The 18,398-nt window shown below is 39.2% G+C and overlaps 1 protein-coding gene across 2 annotated transcripts; it reads right to left on the minus strand.

Annotated features, from left to right (window-relative positions):
- Positions 1-2,040: 2,040 nt before the first annotated feature.
- Positions 2,041-9,080, minus strand: ppp1r3ab (protein phosphatase 1, regulatory subunit 3Ab). Of its 2 annotated transcripts, XM_051073195.1 has the most exons (5): positions 8,945-9,080; positions 7,004-7,769; positions 6,591-6,658; positions 6,390-6,487; positions 2,041-5,779 (listed from the first exon to the last, which is right to left on the minus strand). In XM_051073195.1, the coding sequence occupies exons 2-5, from the start codon at positions 7,759-7,761 to the stop codon at positions 2,597-2,599; spliced, it is 4,107 nt and encodes a 1,368-aa protein (XP_050929152.1). In that variant the 5' UTR covers positions 7,762-7,769; positions 8,945-9,080; the 3' UTR covers positions 2,041-2,596. The 2 variants fall into 2 exon arrangements, with proteins under 2 accessions (XP_050929152.1, XP_018531443.2); XM_018675927.2 differs by lacking the exon at positions 8,945-9,080 and having other exon boundaries at positions 7,004-8,056.
- Between the last annotated feature and the right edge of the window lie 9,318 nt (positions 9,081-18,398).

Genomic DNA, 18,398 nt, shown 5'->3' on the forward strand with positions numbered 1-18,398 from the left:
CCAACAACGCGCAAGCTGATTGGTGGACTTTGACAGGCATGCTTCAGAACTGACAGTGCGTTGTCCAATCACAGGCTTGGAAACGTACCTGAGCCTGAGTGCGCACTATGGAGCGTTTAGGTGCATCTTGTAAATCCTACAACTTGTAAAGTTATCTCAACACCGAATGACATCACAGAAAAGTAGGTGGCTTCTGTTAAATATATTTTCTTTTAGTTAATAATGTCGGATAATATATTTTAAAACTTTCTGACAGTTGTTTAAATTGTTGGAAAATGTAGAAAATGGCACTTATTTGTGTAATTTTTTTCAATATTTATATTTTTCCCCCTCTCATATAATTTATTCATTTTAAGATTTTTAAGAATAGGTCACCCCACATTATGATACAGTTATTTTGTATAAGATAAATAAAAAGTTTTCAGAAAAGTTTATTTGCAAAAACAGAAAAAGAAAAAAAAAACATAATTTAGTTTGTCTACTTGGAAAATAGTTTAGTTCAAAAACATGCTCATACAAGTGTTCAGTACAACCCTACAGTAATTTGGCACAGATACTGCAACACAGAAAAGACCTTTGGCTAACTGCCTCAGCAAGTGAGATAATCTGATTAGGCCCAGAAATGGGATGTAGTCTGCACAACAGATTTGAGAGAGTGCGACTAGACATCAACATGATGTTTTGAACGTGATTTATTTATTTATTGCACTCAAGTGATAAAAAGAGGTCAGACAGGCATTTGTGTGGAAATGAAGAGAATTGGCTCACTGCTGCCTGTCGCCATAAACACTGTAGTCATCATCAGTATATGTAGTCTGATAGATGAAGGGGTCAGCCAACAGACTCTGATGATATGAGGCCGAAATACGCTCCACCAGCACAGCTAATAAAAATTTATAGTTATTGGCCAACAGCTATCACGGGGTGGTTTCATGTTTAAAAAAGTAAATCATACAAACATGTTGGCAGAAGTTTGTTTATCTGTGTCTGATCTGATACTCCTCTTTAGAACGTCACAGTCTTATTTAGAAGACAGAAAGACCAGGCTGGGTTGAATAGCAGAACTCAAGTCACAGATTTCAAATTAATGAAAAAAAGGACATTAAACCCCTGCACATAAAAGCTATATTTGGAATTAGAACATGAAATGTATGAAATGGTCATGCATTCTTATTGAATGACCACCTCTGGGTGTCAGACAGTGTTATGGTGTTTCTTCGGGTGACTAAAAATGTTCTTCTGGCAAAAGAGAGAGGTAATCCTCACCATGGGCTGCCCTGGAATCCCCTGGCGAGTACATTAGTGCAGCTGTGTTCAGTTCAAAACACAGCTAAAAGCCAGAGTTCAGTGAGCAGGACCTACGTGCCATAGCTACGAGTGACTTGATTTGACTCTGTTCATTTACTCTGAGACAAAATTTCTCAGCTACTTTGGACAGACATTGGAAGCTGTCAGAAGAGCTGTTTTTCTAGATTTATTGTTGTGGACTAACACTAAAAACAGCACATCAGAAATGCACATGGACTTAGCTTGAGGTTTGTCTTCAATTTAGAACAACTTCATCTTGGAAAAAAGCTTGTCATTCTTTCCCAGAGAATGATAAGAAAAGAAGGATGGAACAATATGAGGAATAATTCTTTAAAAAAGAATTTCCTTCTACTTGGTCCCAGGAGCTGTTTGCTCAAGTGTAAATATTAACTTTCAGGGCTGCAACCTGTGCTTTCTGTAATATTCAGCTTAATATTCCTTCCTTTCTTCAGCTTGATGCCTAACATATTTTAAAACTGATAACTGGTGATAACAAGTACCCGATTTGATTAGAATGCAGCCCGAGATAAAAAAAAAAAAAAAATCATTTCAACACACACACCAGAAACACAAATAAGGATCCAAACTGTCAGATCAGAATCTGGTTTCTGTGTTCCTGTAGAGTTTCAGGGCATGGCCACATATTTGTGACATAACCTAAAGACTTTAAGAGAAAAATAAAATCTATGCCAAGCACATAAACCCCACTGTTAATTTGTAAACATGAAAATCTCAGTGCAATCCACTTTATTACAGAAAAACACAAATGTGATATTAAATTGCAGAAATTTGAATTGAATCTGTTCCTACTTCTATCCACTCTGAGCCAACTAGCTTTCTCTGCTATTAAAGCCATGAACAATGTCACAACAGTGATAAAAACTCATTGAACACACTGAATTATTAATCTATAGTAAATGTATTCATTCCAAACTTATGAAAAGTAAGTGTAACCTACATAAATACTAGGATTTTTAGGTGGCATCCATACACACAGCACACTGATGAGTTTTATTAACACTCTGCAGAACTGATCAGTGTGAGCAGTGGTCCACAGCCTGTTGGCTGAGTTGAGCTTTATGTAGAAAATTGGTTCATACTCTTGACAACAGAGAGTTAACATCCTCCCATAGGGAATATAGAGTATTTATTCAGATATATCATATATATTTTAAATCAATGCCCATTACTATTCACTGAAGTATGATTTTAGAGAGTTTAAAATCTACTAAACATATACAGACATCTGTGGATATCAAACTCAGAAGTCTATGTTTTACAACTTGATTCAACCCATTTTGTTGTTGTTCTTCACTGGCGGTCTCTCTCTTTGACGGCAGAGCCAAACCACTGATATCAAGTAGAGCCCAAAACAGGCAAGAAAATCATAATGATACGCTACAACTAAAAATATCACTAACAAGGTAGTGTATAACAATGTTTTTGAGATATTGCTGCAGGAAAAAGTTTCTCTCCAACAGGAAACATTTTTATTGATACTTTCCTGTCCACTTGACAGTGATGGAGCTGGAGCTGAGGGTTGGATACCTGCTATGTTGATGTCTTCATGATTGTCCTGAAGGCAGCTGAGGTGTTGTTCTTCATCCAGAGACTCACTGATGGAAGGCATGGGTGTAGACAGCAGTTTGCTTCTGCTTATAGAGGGCCTTTTGCCCACACTAAAACCTGTGTCTTTGTTCCTGTCTTTAGTGGCCTGTGCCCCAGTGTGAACAGCCCTCAGACAGTGCATGTACAACTCCACTTCATCGTCTGAGTCAGACTCCGTTGAGGCGCTGTCGTGGCTTGTTTGGTCACTTTCAGGTTCATCTGGCAAAATGCAGTCTGAGTCTCCCTCTACAGTAGAGGATTCACTCTCCGCTTTTGATCGGTCATGTGTAACTTTCTTGCCGCTTTGAAAATCCTCCTCTTTGTAAAGATGCATTTCAGTTTGGATGTGTGTGTTTTCCCCCTTCCTTGTATTTTCTTTGTCAATTACTATCTTGTCCTGCACAGTGCTCACCGGAGCAGATAAACTATCCTCAACCTTGTTTTGTGTAATGTCTAACCTCTCTTCATCTTCCCTGTCCTCTATTATCATGCCCCCTGAGTCTGTGTCTACTATCTCAGTGTCTCCTGCTTCATTGACTAGAGTTTCCTCCTTGTAATTTGGATTCTCATCTTCTATGTTTTCCCCCCACACCACACCAGCTTCATCTCCATCCTTCAAATCAATTTCCATGTCTTCCTCCTCCTCTATCTCCTCTTCTTCTTGAACACTGATCCTTCTGATAGTGACCTCTTGCATCTCTGTAAAGTATTTTTCTTTCTCTACCTCAGTCTCCTCAGCTACGTCCATCCCTCCAGCTTTATTTTCTCCAATCTCCAAAATGTCTTCCCTCTCCCTGTCGTCTAACCCCACAGCATCTTCAGCCTTGGTCCCGTTCTCTCCTGCAGCTGTGACCTCCACTGCCAGGTTTTCTTGTGTTTTCTCTTTTTCCCCCTCATTCGTATCTCTATATTCTACTGTTGTCATTATCCCTGCGTCCCCCAACTGCCCAACTTGGTCTTCCTCCACTGTTTCAATGTCTGCTCTTAAACTCACTGCCTCGCTTTCCTCTTGATCTATTAATGTATTCTTCTCCTCCTCTTCAACCATCTTTTCCCAGTTTTTCACTTCAGTAGTGTCTGCTAAACTAAAATCCTCCTCTTTTAAGACAGCTGCTTCCATTTGGTGATGCTCTATTTTTTCTGAAACAATATTTGGTTCATCTTTTAAAGTGTCTTCATCTCTCAACTTCAGAAACATGTCATCATGTTTGTGATGGTTACCTATCGTTGCTTTTGTTATTGACTCAGCTGCCACATCACTAGCCTCAATTTCAGCTGAATGTTTTGTTTCATCCTCATAGGAATTGTTAGGCAACTTATTTTGTTCTTCCATGTTATTGGCTTCTTCCTGCGTTTCCAGAGATGTCTCAGGTGTTGTGAAATCCTTTTCCTCTACAATTTCACAGCAAGAAATGTAGCCATTCACAGGTTTTTTTGTGGCACAGTGATTGATTTGGCTTGAATTCAAATCATGTATAGGCCCTAACAGTTTATCTGCCTCTAAGGATGCATTGGTTGCTGATATTGCCTCAGTTCTGCCAGTGTCATCTTCTTTGTTTGACTCATCTAAACACTTACAGTCATTTTCTCCACCACCGCTGGTCTGTTGGTCTGTCTCATCACTAACATGCTGTGATTCACTCTGGGAAGGCAGAAGTGGCAAAAATGAATTTTCTAGACTGACCGTGACTTCTTGAGCTTCAGTTTGTGAAAGAGTTTTATCTTGATTAGTTTTAATTTGTGAATGTGTATGCTCTGGCAGTTGGGTCTCTGCTGTTTCTGCTGTAGTTTGGTTTTGGAGGTCACATGTCAGATTGTCTTCCTGTGCTTCTCCCTGGAGATGTGGACTCAGCAAATCTGTATGTACAGTGTTCACAGCATGTGGATGTACTTCTGGAACTCCAGATAGAGTTTTTGGAACTTCAGATGTATTTGTGCGTCTTTGGTGTGACTGTATAATTTCATCTGGATCATGCAGAGTTTCTGTATGGTCCAGGATGGCATCTGCCATCACACTCAAACTTGTCTGTTTTTTTTCAGCGGGAGGACTATTTGAAGTGGCATCTAAGCGTTCTTGGTGTAATTCCTGAGGCTTCCTCACAATTCCCTGGACTTTGTCATCGTTATTTCTAACATCTGTCAGAACAGTGCAGCTACTCTCTTTTCTTTCAGTGTGAGGTGTGCATGAACTTTGAGTCAAATCTCTAATATTCAGTGTGGCCCGTACAGGATTTCCCCAGTCACCTACACTCTGACTTTCACTTCCCACTCTGCCAAACACCTGATGATACAGTGGAGCCATCACAGTACCAAATGTGAGGCAGCTGGTCTGGCTAACAAGGCTTTCACTGATCACTGCTGAAATAACTCTGTCAGCTGGTTCAGCTGTGGTGTTGTTAGTACATTCATAACTTGTGCCTTGCCTCTGACTTTTCCCCTCAGCTTTGGAGACAGACTTGTTGATATTTTGGCACTCTGCTGGAGCAGGCTCATTATTTGAATGCAATGGGTTGTCTGGGATATCTGTGGCACTCTCACCTCCTGGTAATGTGTCTGAGTCAGCCAAATTGTTCTCAGTGCTCTCAGATTTCTCTGGCTTGCTGTTAGATGTGTTGTCATGTGCTGGTGACGTATCATGTAGAGCATCAAGAAGGGATTTGCTGCTCTCCTCAGAAAATGATTGCACATCTGACTGCTTTTCCTTTGGGCTTTCCTCTTGTGCTGCATGTTTTGCTTCTGGAGATGATTCATCCCTCTCAGTACCATTCACTCCCCCATCTCTTTGAGCAAAGTAGTCCCTCACCCGGGCCATCCGTGCAGCCTTTCTGCGATTTCTTCGGCTGGTGTTTCGTCTGTTCTCGGCCTGTCCATCAACAACAGGGATAGATTAATTTCAGCATGCTTACGCAAGTGTTCTGCTGTTTTAAGAAAAGGGATTACTGTGACATTTAAAGTTGTATGTCACACAGTAACACGCTTGGATTAAATATTGTCCTTGGCTGCATTTTTGATTGAACATAAAAGTATATAATAGTATCAAAATAACATACATGACAAAATATGAGACACAGAGGAATGCAAACAGCATGAACTAAGTGTTCTTTAGGTGTACAGTACATGATGTTACACCGGTGCTACTCAAGCTGCAGTCATGTGACATTCTCACAGAGAGTGCACCAGGGGTCATGTTAGGCTTTCTGTTCCTCCTGAACGTCATAAATACACCCTGGCCTCTTTAAGAACCCTCTCAGCTGATAATACATCAAACCTGTCAAGTCAAGTTTGAAAATAAGGCATAGTTTTAACAATCAAAATGGATTTAGGATATCAGGATTGTGCAAAGTAAGTTGAGTACTGAACTGCATATTTGGCAAGTCTGAAGGAAAATTCTAAAATGTATCAGTTAACAGGACTATTGTGTGGTGGTTAATAAGTGCCAAAGAGATGCTGAGTAACTGTTTTTCTTCACTCACCTTTAATTTCTGTCCATCTTCCTCTGATGTTAGTGACTGACCATCAGAGATTTGCTTGGCTTTCATAATATTCACTTCCTCTCCCTGTTTTGACACGACTGGAGAGAGGAGACATTGTACATTCATTTTGCAGCTGTGCTATTAACAGCTGTCATTCTTTACATTTTTCTTCACTTCACAATCAGCAAAATAAATATTCACCTGCTAGAATATTTTCCTGAGGTGAAGCTTCCACAGCTGAAATGTTTTCCACAGAGGAGAAGTTCTGACTGTGAATTAATAAAATTATGATCAGTCAGTCTTAATTTATGTCTCTGTCTCATATAGTTTTATGTGAGTATCACCAATAAACAAACCACATGAGGCAACAATGCTGAGATATACATCAGTCTTTGATTAAAAAATATTTCAGATAATTTTGCTAATAGTATTCATCAGTCAGAGATATAATAGTGCATGTTGGATCTTTTAAAAGTCTTTGGCTATTTTTCCGTTCTTAGCAGATCTAACATCTATGATTCTTATAATCAAATAATTTGAACTGCATCTAAAAACATTGTCAGTATTGACCTCTTAAAATCCCTAACAGTAAAACACTTCACACTCATCTTCACCTGACAGTCTTAAGGCAGCTTTTCTTGTTCACATTTTCTTTCATTCTCTGGTGACAGAAGAGCACGTAATTCCTGTTGTTATTGTTGGCCCAGAATGTCCCCTCTGGAGTCTCATACCGCAGACAAAAGTCAACTCTGGCTCCCTGCTCCCTGAACGGGGGAACTAAGGTGAGCTTGAACGAGAAACAGTCCATCAGACTGTCACTGGATCCAGGGATGTACTCTGCCAGGAGGTCAAAGTGGCTCGACCAAGAGTCCAAAGTGGTTCGGATGTATACTGCCTTACTGAAGGAGATGTTGAGGACACGGATCACTCCTTTCAGTATTGTGGTCCCAGGAACCAACTCAATTGTCTCCAGTTCCACTTTCTGGTCCCGCACTCTGGTGAACAGCTCCTCCGTAGACAATGGAAGAGAGAAAGTGTGAGGAGATAGGAAATATTCCTCTGCCTCTTTACCTTCAGCTTCAGAGCCATACCCTGGCAGCTTGGGTATATCCCATGTGTCAAACTCCTTCACTTGCACCAAACTGAGGCCTTTGGCATCTGCAAAGGACACTCTCCTGGAGCCACAGAGGGGCGGCTCAGGCTCCGAGTCCTCGTCAGTGACCGAGCTCCTTCTCCGTGGGAGAGGAGAAGATTTGGGCCTGATGCCGATAACCACTTCACCGTCATCATCGTCCGCGTCCAGGGAGCTGAGGCCTGGCACTTCTAAGAAGCTATAGGCCCCAGAAGGTCTTGGTTGTCCCACAAACTCCATGGGGCTCTCTGTAAGAGAGTCAGCAGGAAATGAACTGCAGTGCTTCTGTTTCTGGCAACTGACATTCAACATGCTCTGACTTAACAGATGGAGTCGAGTTACAGATGACATTGTTGCAAGGGCCAACACTATAAATAGGCCAGAAGGGACTTAAACTATGTACAGTAGTCTAAACTCAGGGGGAGAAAATGTCATCCTCTTCCCTCTTTGAGGCTGAGCATTTGTGTTATAAAATATATCGCACAGATTTGTGATGACCAAATTTTCTTACAGCAAAACTATCCCACAACCTCAAAGCTTTGTGGACATCTTTCTTGTTTTAATTTAACTATAACAATTACTCCCTGAGGAGTTCTAAAGACATTTGTACAACAAGCATGGAATTTACCATGGAAGCTATTTGTGTTTTGTTGCTTTTGGCCCACAGTGGGTCACATGAGGTCTAAAACAGAACAAATGGCCTTAACATATTGTTTAGGCCTCCAAAATAACTTCCACTGACCAATCGCTGACTCCCAGATGGTGCAATAACTGTGAAAGCTCGACAGAGTGAGAAACAACCATTCCACAGAAGTTTACACTTTTATCTGCTTATCCCATATCAAGATTTATCTGCGGATACCAGAATTACACAGTTTAAAGTTATGCATTGTGTTTGGAATATTTCCTGTGTTTATCTCACAGCTGTGACAAGGAAGCATGTTCAGTCCAAGCCATGACCAAAGGGGCTAGTTCTTAATCTTAGTGAACAAATAAAATACATATTTTAACAGCGAGTGTCGTGTTCTGACTGAAGAATGGTAAACCCCCCTGAATTGGGTATGAGCAGTATAAAAGCATATCTTTGTCCAGAGCCACGTCCAATAGGAAAGAACCAAACTGTCAGAGGATGTGGGATCTGATACAGGCAGGATACTTTAAATTTCACTGCAGTGCTACCACTTGGAAGTCACAGTTAAAATAAACAATAAATACGGAGGAAGGAAGCATCATCACCAACCCAGCCCATCCTCAAGGTAACATGATGAGCTCCTCGGACAGTCCTTCCTCTACAGATGCACAACTCTTCTCTAAGCCCTCGCCCTCCTACATTGCCCTGATCGCCCAAGTCATCCTGTCCTCCCCTTCCCAGAAACTCAACGTGGCATCCATCTATAAAGAAATGGAGGAACAGTTTCCCTACCTCAGGAGCCGTGGACCGGGATGGAGGAACAGCGTCCGGCACAACTTGTCTGTGAACGACTGCTTTGTGAAGGTGAGTCGCTGTGAGGACGGTCGGGGCCATCACTGGGGCGTCCACCAGGCTCACCTGAGAGACTTTCAGCAGGGAAACTTCAGGCAGTACAGGAAGGCCAGAGGGAGGAGGGAGAGGGAGAGGGAGCAATATGACAAAGTGGCTGGGTATCTGGCTTGGATGGAGAGCAGCTGCTTCCTGGGAAAGCTCTGTGAGAGTAGATCTTTGGGTTGGATGGAGCCACAGTGCCCTCTGCAGGAACCATGGAGGTATCCAATGAGTTCTTTGGACTGGACTCAACCATGCTATCAGCCTTGGAGCATCCATGTGGGCTGGATACAATCTCCCAGCTGGATGAGCCATCACTCTTTTCCTGAGAGCCGAACAGACTCATATGGCAGGGCTACAGCTGCGAGAGGGTGTGACAGTCAACCCCTGACCTACAGACTGCACAGTTGGGAGACAAATATCCCAGAGGTGAAAGGCATGAAACTATCTCATGACAGCAGGTTCATGACACCAACAACACAACCCCTAAGGTTTCCTTGCTGCTGGTGTATGCCCCCAGTCATCAGAGAGTTAATAAGACCTTTGCCTTACAAAGTCAACTTTTAATTTCACCTCTGAACTATCTTGGAGCATTATAATCAAAAATAAAACAAAGAGGGCATTACATTCTGTCTCTGAACATACAGAACATATGTATATTACATTATCCTTCCAATACAAACTGCAGGGCAGGTAAATACTAATCCAGTAGGTGGCAGAAAGTTACCTTGGTAACAAAACATTTCAATCATTGATTGCTCTCAAGTCTGCCCGGCTTTAAGGCATGTTTTATTATGAAAGAGAGGATCTGTTCAACTGTCACTTATATAAATGCATTTCTAAATGTACAGAACTAATTAACATGGTATAAAAAGTACAAGTTTTCACATGTGCTGTCTGCCTATATATTTTTGTGTGTATTCATAGCTATGCCATGTTATTTCTTCATTCTTATGCCATGACAGGAAACACTTAAATATAAAAGTATGTACAATATAAAATAATGTATTCAAGGTTTTTGTTCCTTGATACCCCTCTCATCTCACCAAAGGATAACAGCTCTTGATGTTATAGCAGCCTGGCCTTTGCTCCTCATCCTTCATCATTTACTTGCAGCCTGTATAAAACACATTTTTGCAATAAAGAGCTGACACTCAAAGAAACCGCCATGGGAGTGTGACAAACTTAGTGAGCTTAAAGGAAGAGACAATATAGTAAATAATGAGTATAGCAGAATGAAAACCATGAACAGAAATGCTTAAAAACACGAAGAGGTGAGCGTGCTGTGAGGTGTTATCTGTCAGTGTAGCTGTGTTGAACTTTTACACTCCAGGGTAGACTGTGTTTATCGGCAGCCCAAATTAAAACACTTTGTTATTTGTTTTTAATAGATGTACTGATATGCTATTCACATAAAAGTGCAGACACTACTGTAAATAGCTCTTTGATAACAGTTTGACAGTTGTAGCTGCAGAGCTCTTTTTGTTGTTCAAAATTCTTAGATACTGCATATCTAAATAAAGTCACAGACAACTACACTTGTCGTTTCTCAAACAAAAGGACCTTTTGTTTTAACAATGAAAGACAATAAATGATACTTGTATTAAAACCTTTTGTTTTTTCTTGTTTTTCTTGTTTTGTCTTTTCAACAAAGAAAAGTAATGTCTGCCATTTTTACTGCCAAATAGCTAACTGAAAACCACAGAGTAATTTTTTAAACATACAATATACATTATATATTTACAATATTGCAATGTAGATGTGATGTTTATTGATTAGGGCAGATTTGTATAGAGAACCCTTTGACAAAAACAGAAGAAAATCCTCACTACAAATGTGGAGACACTCACCAAAGCAAGAACTGATCATTTAAAACCAATTTAAGCCTAGAATAACAATTATCTATTGCTCTAGCTGATTTGTAACTATTTTTATTCTGTAATCATTCTTCATTCTCACTGTCTAATTTAGTGCCAGATACAGATACAGTGACTCCTCCCCCTCAGGTAGACACACAACTGTATCAGTTCTCTCCCATCCTCACTCCAAACTGCATGACTTGGAGACGTTAACTCTGCCTCTGCCTGCTCTGAATTCAACTATTCACCTGAAAGGTATGTTGTTGTAAGTTTTATGCTATTCTGGAAATAAATGCATCAGAGTTCTCTCTATCATGTTCAGATTTTCTTTTTGTATGTTTTTTTTTTAAGTTAGTGCTTGAAGTGAAACTCAAGTTTAGAGGTAATATGTTGTATTTTATAGCTCTCTTATACAGTCTCTTATACCATTTACAGTTTTTTTTTTACCTCTTAGTTTCTACTTCATGCAGTGCTGAGATACATTAAGACATGTAATAAAAACTTGGCTTTGAAAAACTCCATGCAGGCTATCATGGATCTTCATGCCGTGTACATAAGAAGCTACATATACATTTGCTGACTATATTGTCAAATAACATTAATTTGAGTTCTATAACTTTAAATTATAATATGTATTAAGTGTCATATGTGTTTCCAAACTTTTGTATAGTCATTTTACATAGACAACTTCATTTAGAACATACTGTAAATCACTTTATGTCATTTGCGCATGAGGTATGGATGATGTTAATGTCCAGAAACATGTTATGTTTTTTAAAATTCAGTACAGTACCTGAGGTTCTGTAAATTTCACCTACAGCATTTCATTGGATTTGAAGCCTTGCATTCTTTTGTGCAAATGATTTTTTAAACTCTATTTTTCCTTTCTCTTTGTATATCCTATATATATAATATAGGACGTGTACACCCACCATCTTTGGTATTTTTAAAATTCACAAGTTAGTTTTCTTTCTTGACATATTTTTTGTGAAAAGCCACGTGAAGGTGTAATTTATGTGATGCTGAACTGTATCTACAGCGTCTGAGTCTTACAGCTTATTTAGTGTTGACTATTTTCTTTTAGGGACCTGAGCTGGGATGCCTGAGTCTCCTCTCAGTCCCACGGCAGCCCGTCAAACCCCAGCCAGCAGCCTCCTCAGTCACACAGACAACGGTGCAAGAGAGAGAGTGGCTAATGGGGACTCCTGCAGTGGAGTGAGCGGTGAAAACTGGCAGAGTCTCCACCATAAGCAGGTATCTTCATCCTCCTCCCTCTCCTCATCCCCCTCTTCTTCTTTCTCCGTCTCTTCCTCCTCCTCTTCATAAGCGGGAAATAGAACAGTCTTAGGCAAACACATGTCAAGAGATATACCGCAAGTCAGCTCCATATTGGACATCCTCTGACAGGACACCAAACCCAGAGCCTGCAGTTGTGTTGACAGTGACAGGGATTTCATATGAGATCTGATCCGAGTTGGGAGTTGACGCGCAGAACTCTGTTTGTCCTTCATTATTAGTTTGCGAGTCAGAGCCAGGGAGGAATAATTGTCCACAGACCTAGGCCAAACAGATACAAGTGAAAGGCAAATAAGCATGGCCCAACATAATTTTATGGTTGTCTGTTGCAATTCTATCCCCGGGAATCTTAATCTAGGGGATCAATGAAATAACCAAGATAATGACCGCCTGGCCAGCACCGTTTCCTTCAGGTTGTTCTCTCATCTTGTCAGTGTTATTCCGTCCTTTTCTCTTAATTCTCTTTCAAAATCTGTACTTGTTGTGGCCTTCAACTTCAACCAGCTTAAAGAATTTTTTCAAATAACAAAAAACATAAGTAGTGTCCGTAGTAAATGCTCTGCTGGCACTGGAACTGTGTGATGGGAAATTTTAAACACGTTGCTTTTATATTATTTTCAGCTAACGTAATGACTACAGTAAGTGACAATGTCATAACGACACTGTCCATCAGTGTGTGAGTCCAGTCTTCAAAGCATAATAATGACTTGTGATATGAAAGTTTTTCAACCTGCAAACTCTAAAAATGATACAAAGACTATTTACAGTGAAGACTGGGTTTCTCTCATAAAGAAGAGGGGCCTCCATCTGTGATGTATTGTAAAGTCTGTAGCATTCAATCCACACATCTACCCAGTGATTTGTAAAGCATGATAATGAAGCCAGCTGAATGTCAGTGCCTTATTCAAAACTATACTCAAAAGGAGATTCAGAGAAGACACAGAAAGGATAAGACTTAGAGCTGCAACTATCTATAGTTTTTCAATACACTGATTAATCATTTATTTTAATCATTTCATAAATAGTGAGGAAAAATTTTGTTCATGTCAGCATCTTCAAATTGCTTGCTTTGTCTAATTACAATTGTTGTAAAAATTTGAGAGGTATGTGGTGGGTTAACTTAGACTACCATGAACTTTGGTTAGGCACACTAGGTTTATTGGCTGCTGCACTGTTTTGTTTCTTCATTGAAATAGTGTTTGATGAATTGAGTTTTATTAATTTAGGCAAAACCAACTTCCTGTTCCCTCAGTATATAGAGGATGTTTTTTTTGTTAGTTTTTTTGTGTGTGTAAGTAAGGACTGTAAATTGTCAAACAAACACTGCACATTTTCTGCTAATTTCATCATTAGTTTGTGCCATTTTTTGCCCTGATTGTCACGTTATTGTCTGTGGCTCCTGTAGTTAACCTTAAGGATGTAAAGTAATTCAATTCATAAAGATAAAGCAGATAAAATTCTCACATTTAAGTGGCTATAAATGCTTGATGAAAGATTTAAATGTATGTATAACTTTTTAAAACTGATTCATTCTCTGTTGATCAACTGGCCAATTATCTCATAATCTTATTTTTATAGTATTTTTACAGTTTGATGTTGCACTGATGGGTTGCGCTCAATTGCATTGAGATATATAAAGATATATTCTATATCCTTTTAAAAAGCAGTTGTTTCAGCAATAAGTAAGACCAAATCATAAATGCATTCAAGTGTGATGATTTGATGTAACCATACACCAGGTCTGCAAAAACAAGAATTCTTCAACATGTTTCTGCTGTTCTTATCTTTCTAGCTGTATTATCTGTCTGGTTGAAACGCAGGAGGTATCATCTCAAAGGACTGATGACAAAAATGACAAACTTGAGATCCCTCATGAATTCTTCTTTCATTACTTCCAAGATATTACACCAATATAGACATAAGGCTTCACTGAAACCTATGAAAAACATCAGGTCACAATCTTTGCACATACATACAGCAAAAGAGATATTCATCATTTGAGAAAAGTGGCATGAACTGTTCAAATAATAAACTATATTATTTCATAACAATCAATTGGCAGCACCAGTGGTATTTTTCAGTATTGTTTGTAATACAATATGTTAAATTTGGAAGAGACTTTTGTTGTTTCTAAATGCAGTCATGCCAATTGCTGCTTCTGCTGTTTGACTACAAAAGGAGACAATCACTCTGTTATTTGTTACTCAATCAGTAACAGTGCAGATCAGTTATTATTCTGTGAGTGTTTGCCTTTATTAATACCCATACACTTCTATTAAGAGTCACAACAAGCATGTAATTGTGTTGCTAATTAACTGGTCAGCCTATCTCCCATCTCATTTAGGGTCAATGACACAATCCAACGTGATGATGTTCACGAAAGGTTGACAGCACTGTTTTGTAATTGGATTGGAAAGATTCCCATTTGATGGTTATCACTGTTTAACACCTGACACTTGCCTTCTGTCTCGCATACTTGTCTTCTCGCCTTCACTCCTCTTCCTCCTGCAGGTGTTTCTGGCTATGATGGCTCCTCAGCAGATGCAGCAGCTTCTGTCCCCAAACCAGCTACAGGCTCTGATCCACCAGAAGCAACAAGCCCTTCTACTCCAGCAGGTATTTATGCAATACCAATACTAATACAAGCGCTACTAATAATAATATACAACACTGGTATACTGGACTCTACCTGTGTGCAATAAGTTAAAGTGATTCTTGTGTACAAATATATTGAACCTAAACTACCGTAACTACAGGAATGAATGCAATATAATGTTATGAGATATAAAGCAATATAAAGTTAGTTTAGCTGTTAGCATGCTTAGGCAAACTAACTATCTAACAGGATAGCTAAGGGATACTGCCATAAAAAACTGGCTAACTGGTAAAAAAAAAAAAAAAAAAACTTGCCTGCTACAGCTACTTTCTCTGTGAAAACCCCCAAATTAGTTGGCATTAAGCTAATGTTTGCTAATTAGCAAGTTCAAATACAATGGTACTACCTCACAGCTATCAAGTTAAGAAAATTTGTAAGCTAATCTGCCTTGAAGCAAACTGGGTTGTGAAGCCAAAAATAAACTACACATTACAATAAATAATATATTTGGTTCTTGCTATTTTGTTAACATTAGCTTTACCTACCTGACCTTCTAAGTCAAATTTAAGGTCTCTTTTCATGGTGGCCATTTTGTTTTGTCATGGCAGGTGTAATTAATAATGATATAAGGGCTGCACTCCATTTAGCTTTATGAGTTTCAGGGTCCTGCCACTGTGTATGCACACTCGCCAACCATGGCTAACTTATTTTAAACAGAGCCATCGTTAACAGAATGAATCACACCTGCTTTTCCTGCTATAACAAAACAAAATGTCTGCTGAGGAAAAAGGCCCATTACTTTACAAATACTTTACCAAGGTAAACTAGTGATGACCTTACAATATCATGAATGACACAACCGTAAACAAGCTCCCTTTTGACTAAGCATTTAAACCAGTTTGTGGTTTGAGGTTCTTTGACTTTACTTCAGATTGTGACTGTGTCCTCAAAAGTTTAACTTTCCTTGAATGAAAAAAATAAATAAAACCTCTCTTCAATTCTTGCCCAGAAAAAAAAACAACATATATCTGAATAAGTAATGTGAATGGTAATTTGTAACTTAAGTATATTGAACTGTTTTGCAAATTTCATAGTTAAGCTGTTTGAAAATGAGGGTTTTTAAAATAATGGTTGATCACCATTTTTCTAGCAACATCTTAAAGAGTTTTACAAGACGCATCAACAGCAGATTCACCTGCAGCTGCTTCAACAGCAACCCAGCAAGAAAGTCAAAGAGGTAAGTAGTGATTTGTAGTGTGTTATTTATTTCCAATTTTTTTTTCCATGTACTTTATAATGTCTAATGTGAGGAGAAAACATATTTATGTGACTTGTCACTTGCTTTTGGGATTTGAGAACAATATTCTTTGTTTCTAGCCATCTAAAAGTTGGAAATCTCAACACCTAGTGAAGTAGTTGTTGAAGAATGCCATCACAGATGGCACACTGATTTCAGCCCAGGATCAATACCCAGACAACTCTCAGGAGAAAACAGAGTGTAAGCAGAGTTTTGCATGAGTACTACCTTGTTTTCCTGCAAAATGTCTTCTTTTCTCTGTCTGTCCTCCAGCTGCCTGCACAGCAGCTCGTGTTCCAGCAGCTCCTTCAGCTCCATCAGCAGCAGCAGCAGCTCCTCCGGGTGCAGAGACCAGTCCTGTCCTCTCCTGCCCTCTCTCCAGGTCAGTCACTCTTTACATTTACCACTGGGGCTTTGCATGTCTTCTATGTTTCCTCTTCTTCTTTGGAGCAGCATCTGCTGGTAACATGTCTGGCAGTAGGGTTATTATATAATGTTATATCACAAGGACACCAAAAATATGCATCTGATAGGATTTTGTCACAGAGACCTTAACATGAGCAGATTTGTTTCTTGATGATTTTATGGTCAGTTATATAATTGGACTAAACTCACAAGAGACTGTGATGAAAGTGAAACCGCAAAGTAGAAAGATCTTCCTTAGTGTAGCTGTGACAATTATTCCTAGATTACAGTGAAGAGGTTAAATTAGCTCCTAAGAAAGAGTTGATCTCCCTGTTTCTGAGTGAACTGTGTAAATGTGAAGTGGATGAAAAAGCACATTTGTGGTCAGACAGATCCTTCACTGTACAGCAAATACCATAATCTTTGTTGATATAAGTGTAAAAGACACATTTGGATTCACAAATTTACAATGTACTGTAAGTTTCTATATGTGTCAGTTGGTTTCAGCCCTGCAGAGATGCAGCAGATATGGAAAGAGCTCACAAATGGAATAACTGAAGATAAAACCGCAATTAAAGGCAATCACGAATCTTCTGCTAACGGCGTGATGTCAACTAAAGTCACAGGGGGACAGACCGGTGACCAGCAGTCTCCCTCTCCTCACAGGGCAGAGTGGTAAGAGCTGTCTGTTCCTGCTGTAAACAGATTGCGAGAGCTCGAATGATACTGCCTTTTTGTAAACATCAAAGCCTTGTCATCTGTAGACGTTTTTGTGGGTGGGGATGTGTTTGCTCTTGCAGTGAGACTTCACTTTTAATTCCCCTCGGGACGATATATTTTGTTTGGTTTGTTTGCTTTTGTGTTCTACCACCTGAAGCGGTTAAGCAAAGAAAAAAGTTTACATGAGTACATGTCCTGAATCAAAAGTAAATAGTTTTCCATTTATTTTTCAGTGCTCCCTTCCACCTCTCTCTGTCATTTCTTGCTACCAGAAAGGAAAAGAAAAAAAAAAAAACACACAATAAAATATGTTTTATTGCCGTTTTTCTCTCGTTCTGTTAGTGTTGTTTGGCTCCTGTGGTTTTTAATCATGACAATACTTTTCACTCTGCTTCTTTTCCCCCTTCGTCTAGTGCTGATCACGCTGCTTCACATGTTCTCTACAGTCACGGTGTGTGTAACTGGCCCGGGTGCGAGTCGGTCTGTGACAACTTGAACCAGTTTATCAAGTAGGTTTTTAACTCCATCCACATGCATTTCACTTTATGACTCTGATGATTTAAAGGAATACTGCACCGAAAATCTTGAGTGTCAAACGAACGCCCTGTAGATTTGAAAGGTATCTCTGAAATGTTTCTAGCCCCAGTTTGTGCCTACCTTTGAATCACTGGACAAAGCATCTGTTTTCTGAAAGATAAATCTATTCAATTTTCATAACCAACAATCTACAACCATGTAGATACTTTCTTTTTTTAAAAAAAATTTCTTAACCCAACTGGCCAAAAATTAAATATCTCTTCACTCATATTATACAATGCAAATATAAACATATTATTGTACAAGAAAACATGAAGTTAACATAGATAAAACCTAACTGAGAGTAACACTTCTTAATTTAATTGAGCAAGAATGTATGTCATTTCTAGCTGCAGGCATGACTTGAGAAACAGATTAAAAATCATATTTATTGTGCAGCAGACAGATCATGGTTTTATGCAGATGCATGATTCGTGTTTCTGAAAAATTGACACATCTCTGTGACTTGAAAGTGAGTGGCACAAAATGGGGATAAAAAGTTTGTAGCTTAGTGCTTCATGGGGAAGGGCAGCTGCTGTGGTGGGCTTTGGTTCACAGCAGTTTCACATTACAGTACTTTTTTAGGCTAATTCAGAAGTGAGTATA

The sequence above is a fragment of the Lates calcarifer genome, linkage group LG10, assembly GCF_001640805.2.
Source record: "Lates calcarifer isolate ASB-BC8 linkage group LG10, TLL_Latcal_v3, whole genome shotgun sequence".
Taxonomy (NCBI): domain Eukaryota; kingdom Metazoa; phylum Chordata; class Actinopteri; family Centropomidae; genus Lates; species Lates calcarifer.

Coding starts and splice junctions, on each gene's coding strand:
- ppp1r3ab (XM_018675927.2), bottom strand. CDS start 7,872: ATGTCATCTGTAACTCGACTCCATCTGTTAAGTCAGAGCATGTTGAAT. Junction 6,659..7,003: donor AGCTGCCTTAAGACTGTCAG/GTGAAGATGAGT, acceptor ATTAATTCACAG/TCAGAACTTCTCCTCTGTGG. Junction 5,780..6,389: donor AAGATGGACAGAAATTAAAG/GTGAGTGAAGAA, acceptor GTTGATGGACAG/GCCGAGAACAGACGAAACAC.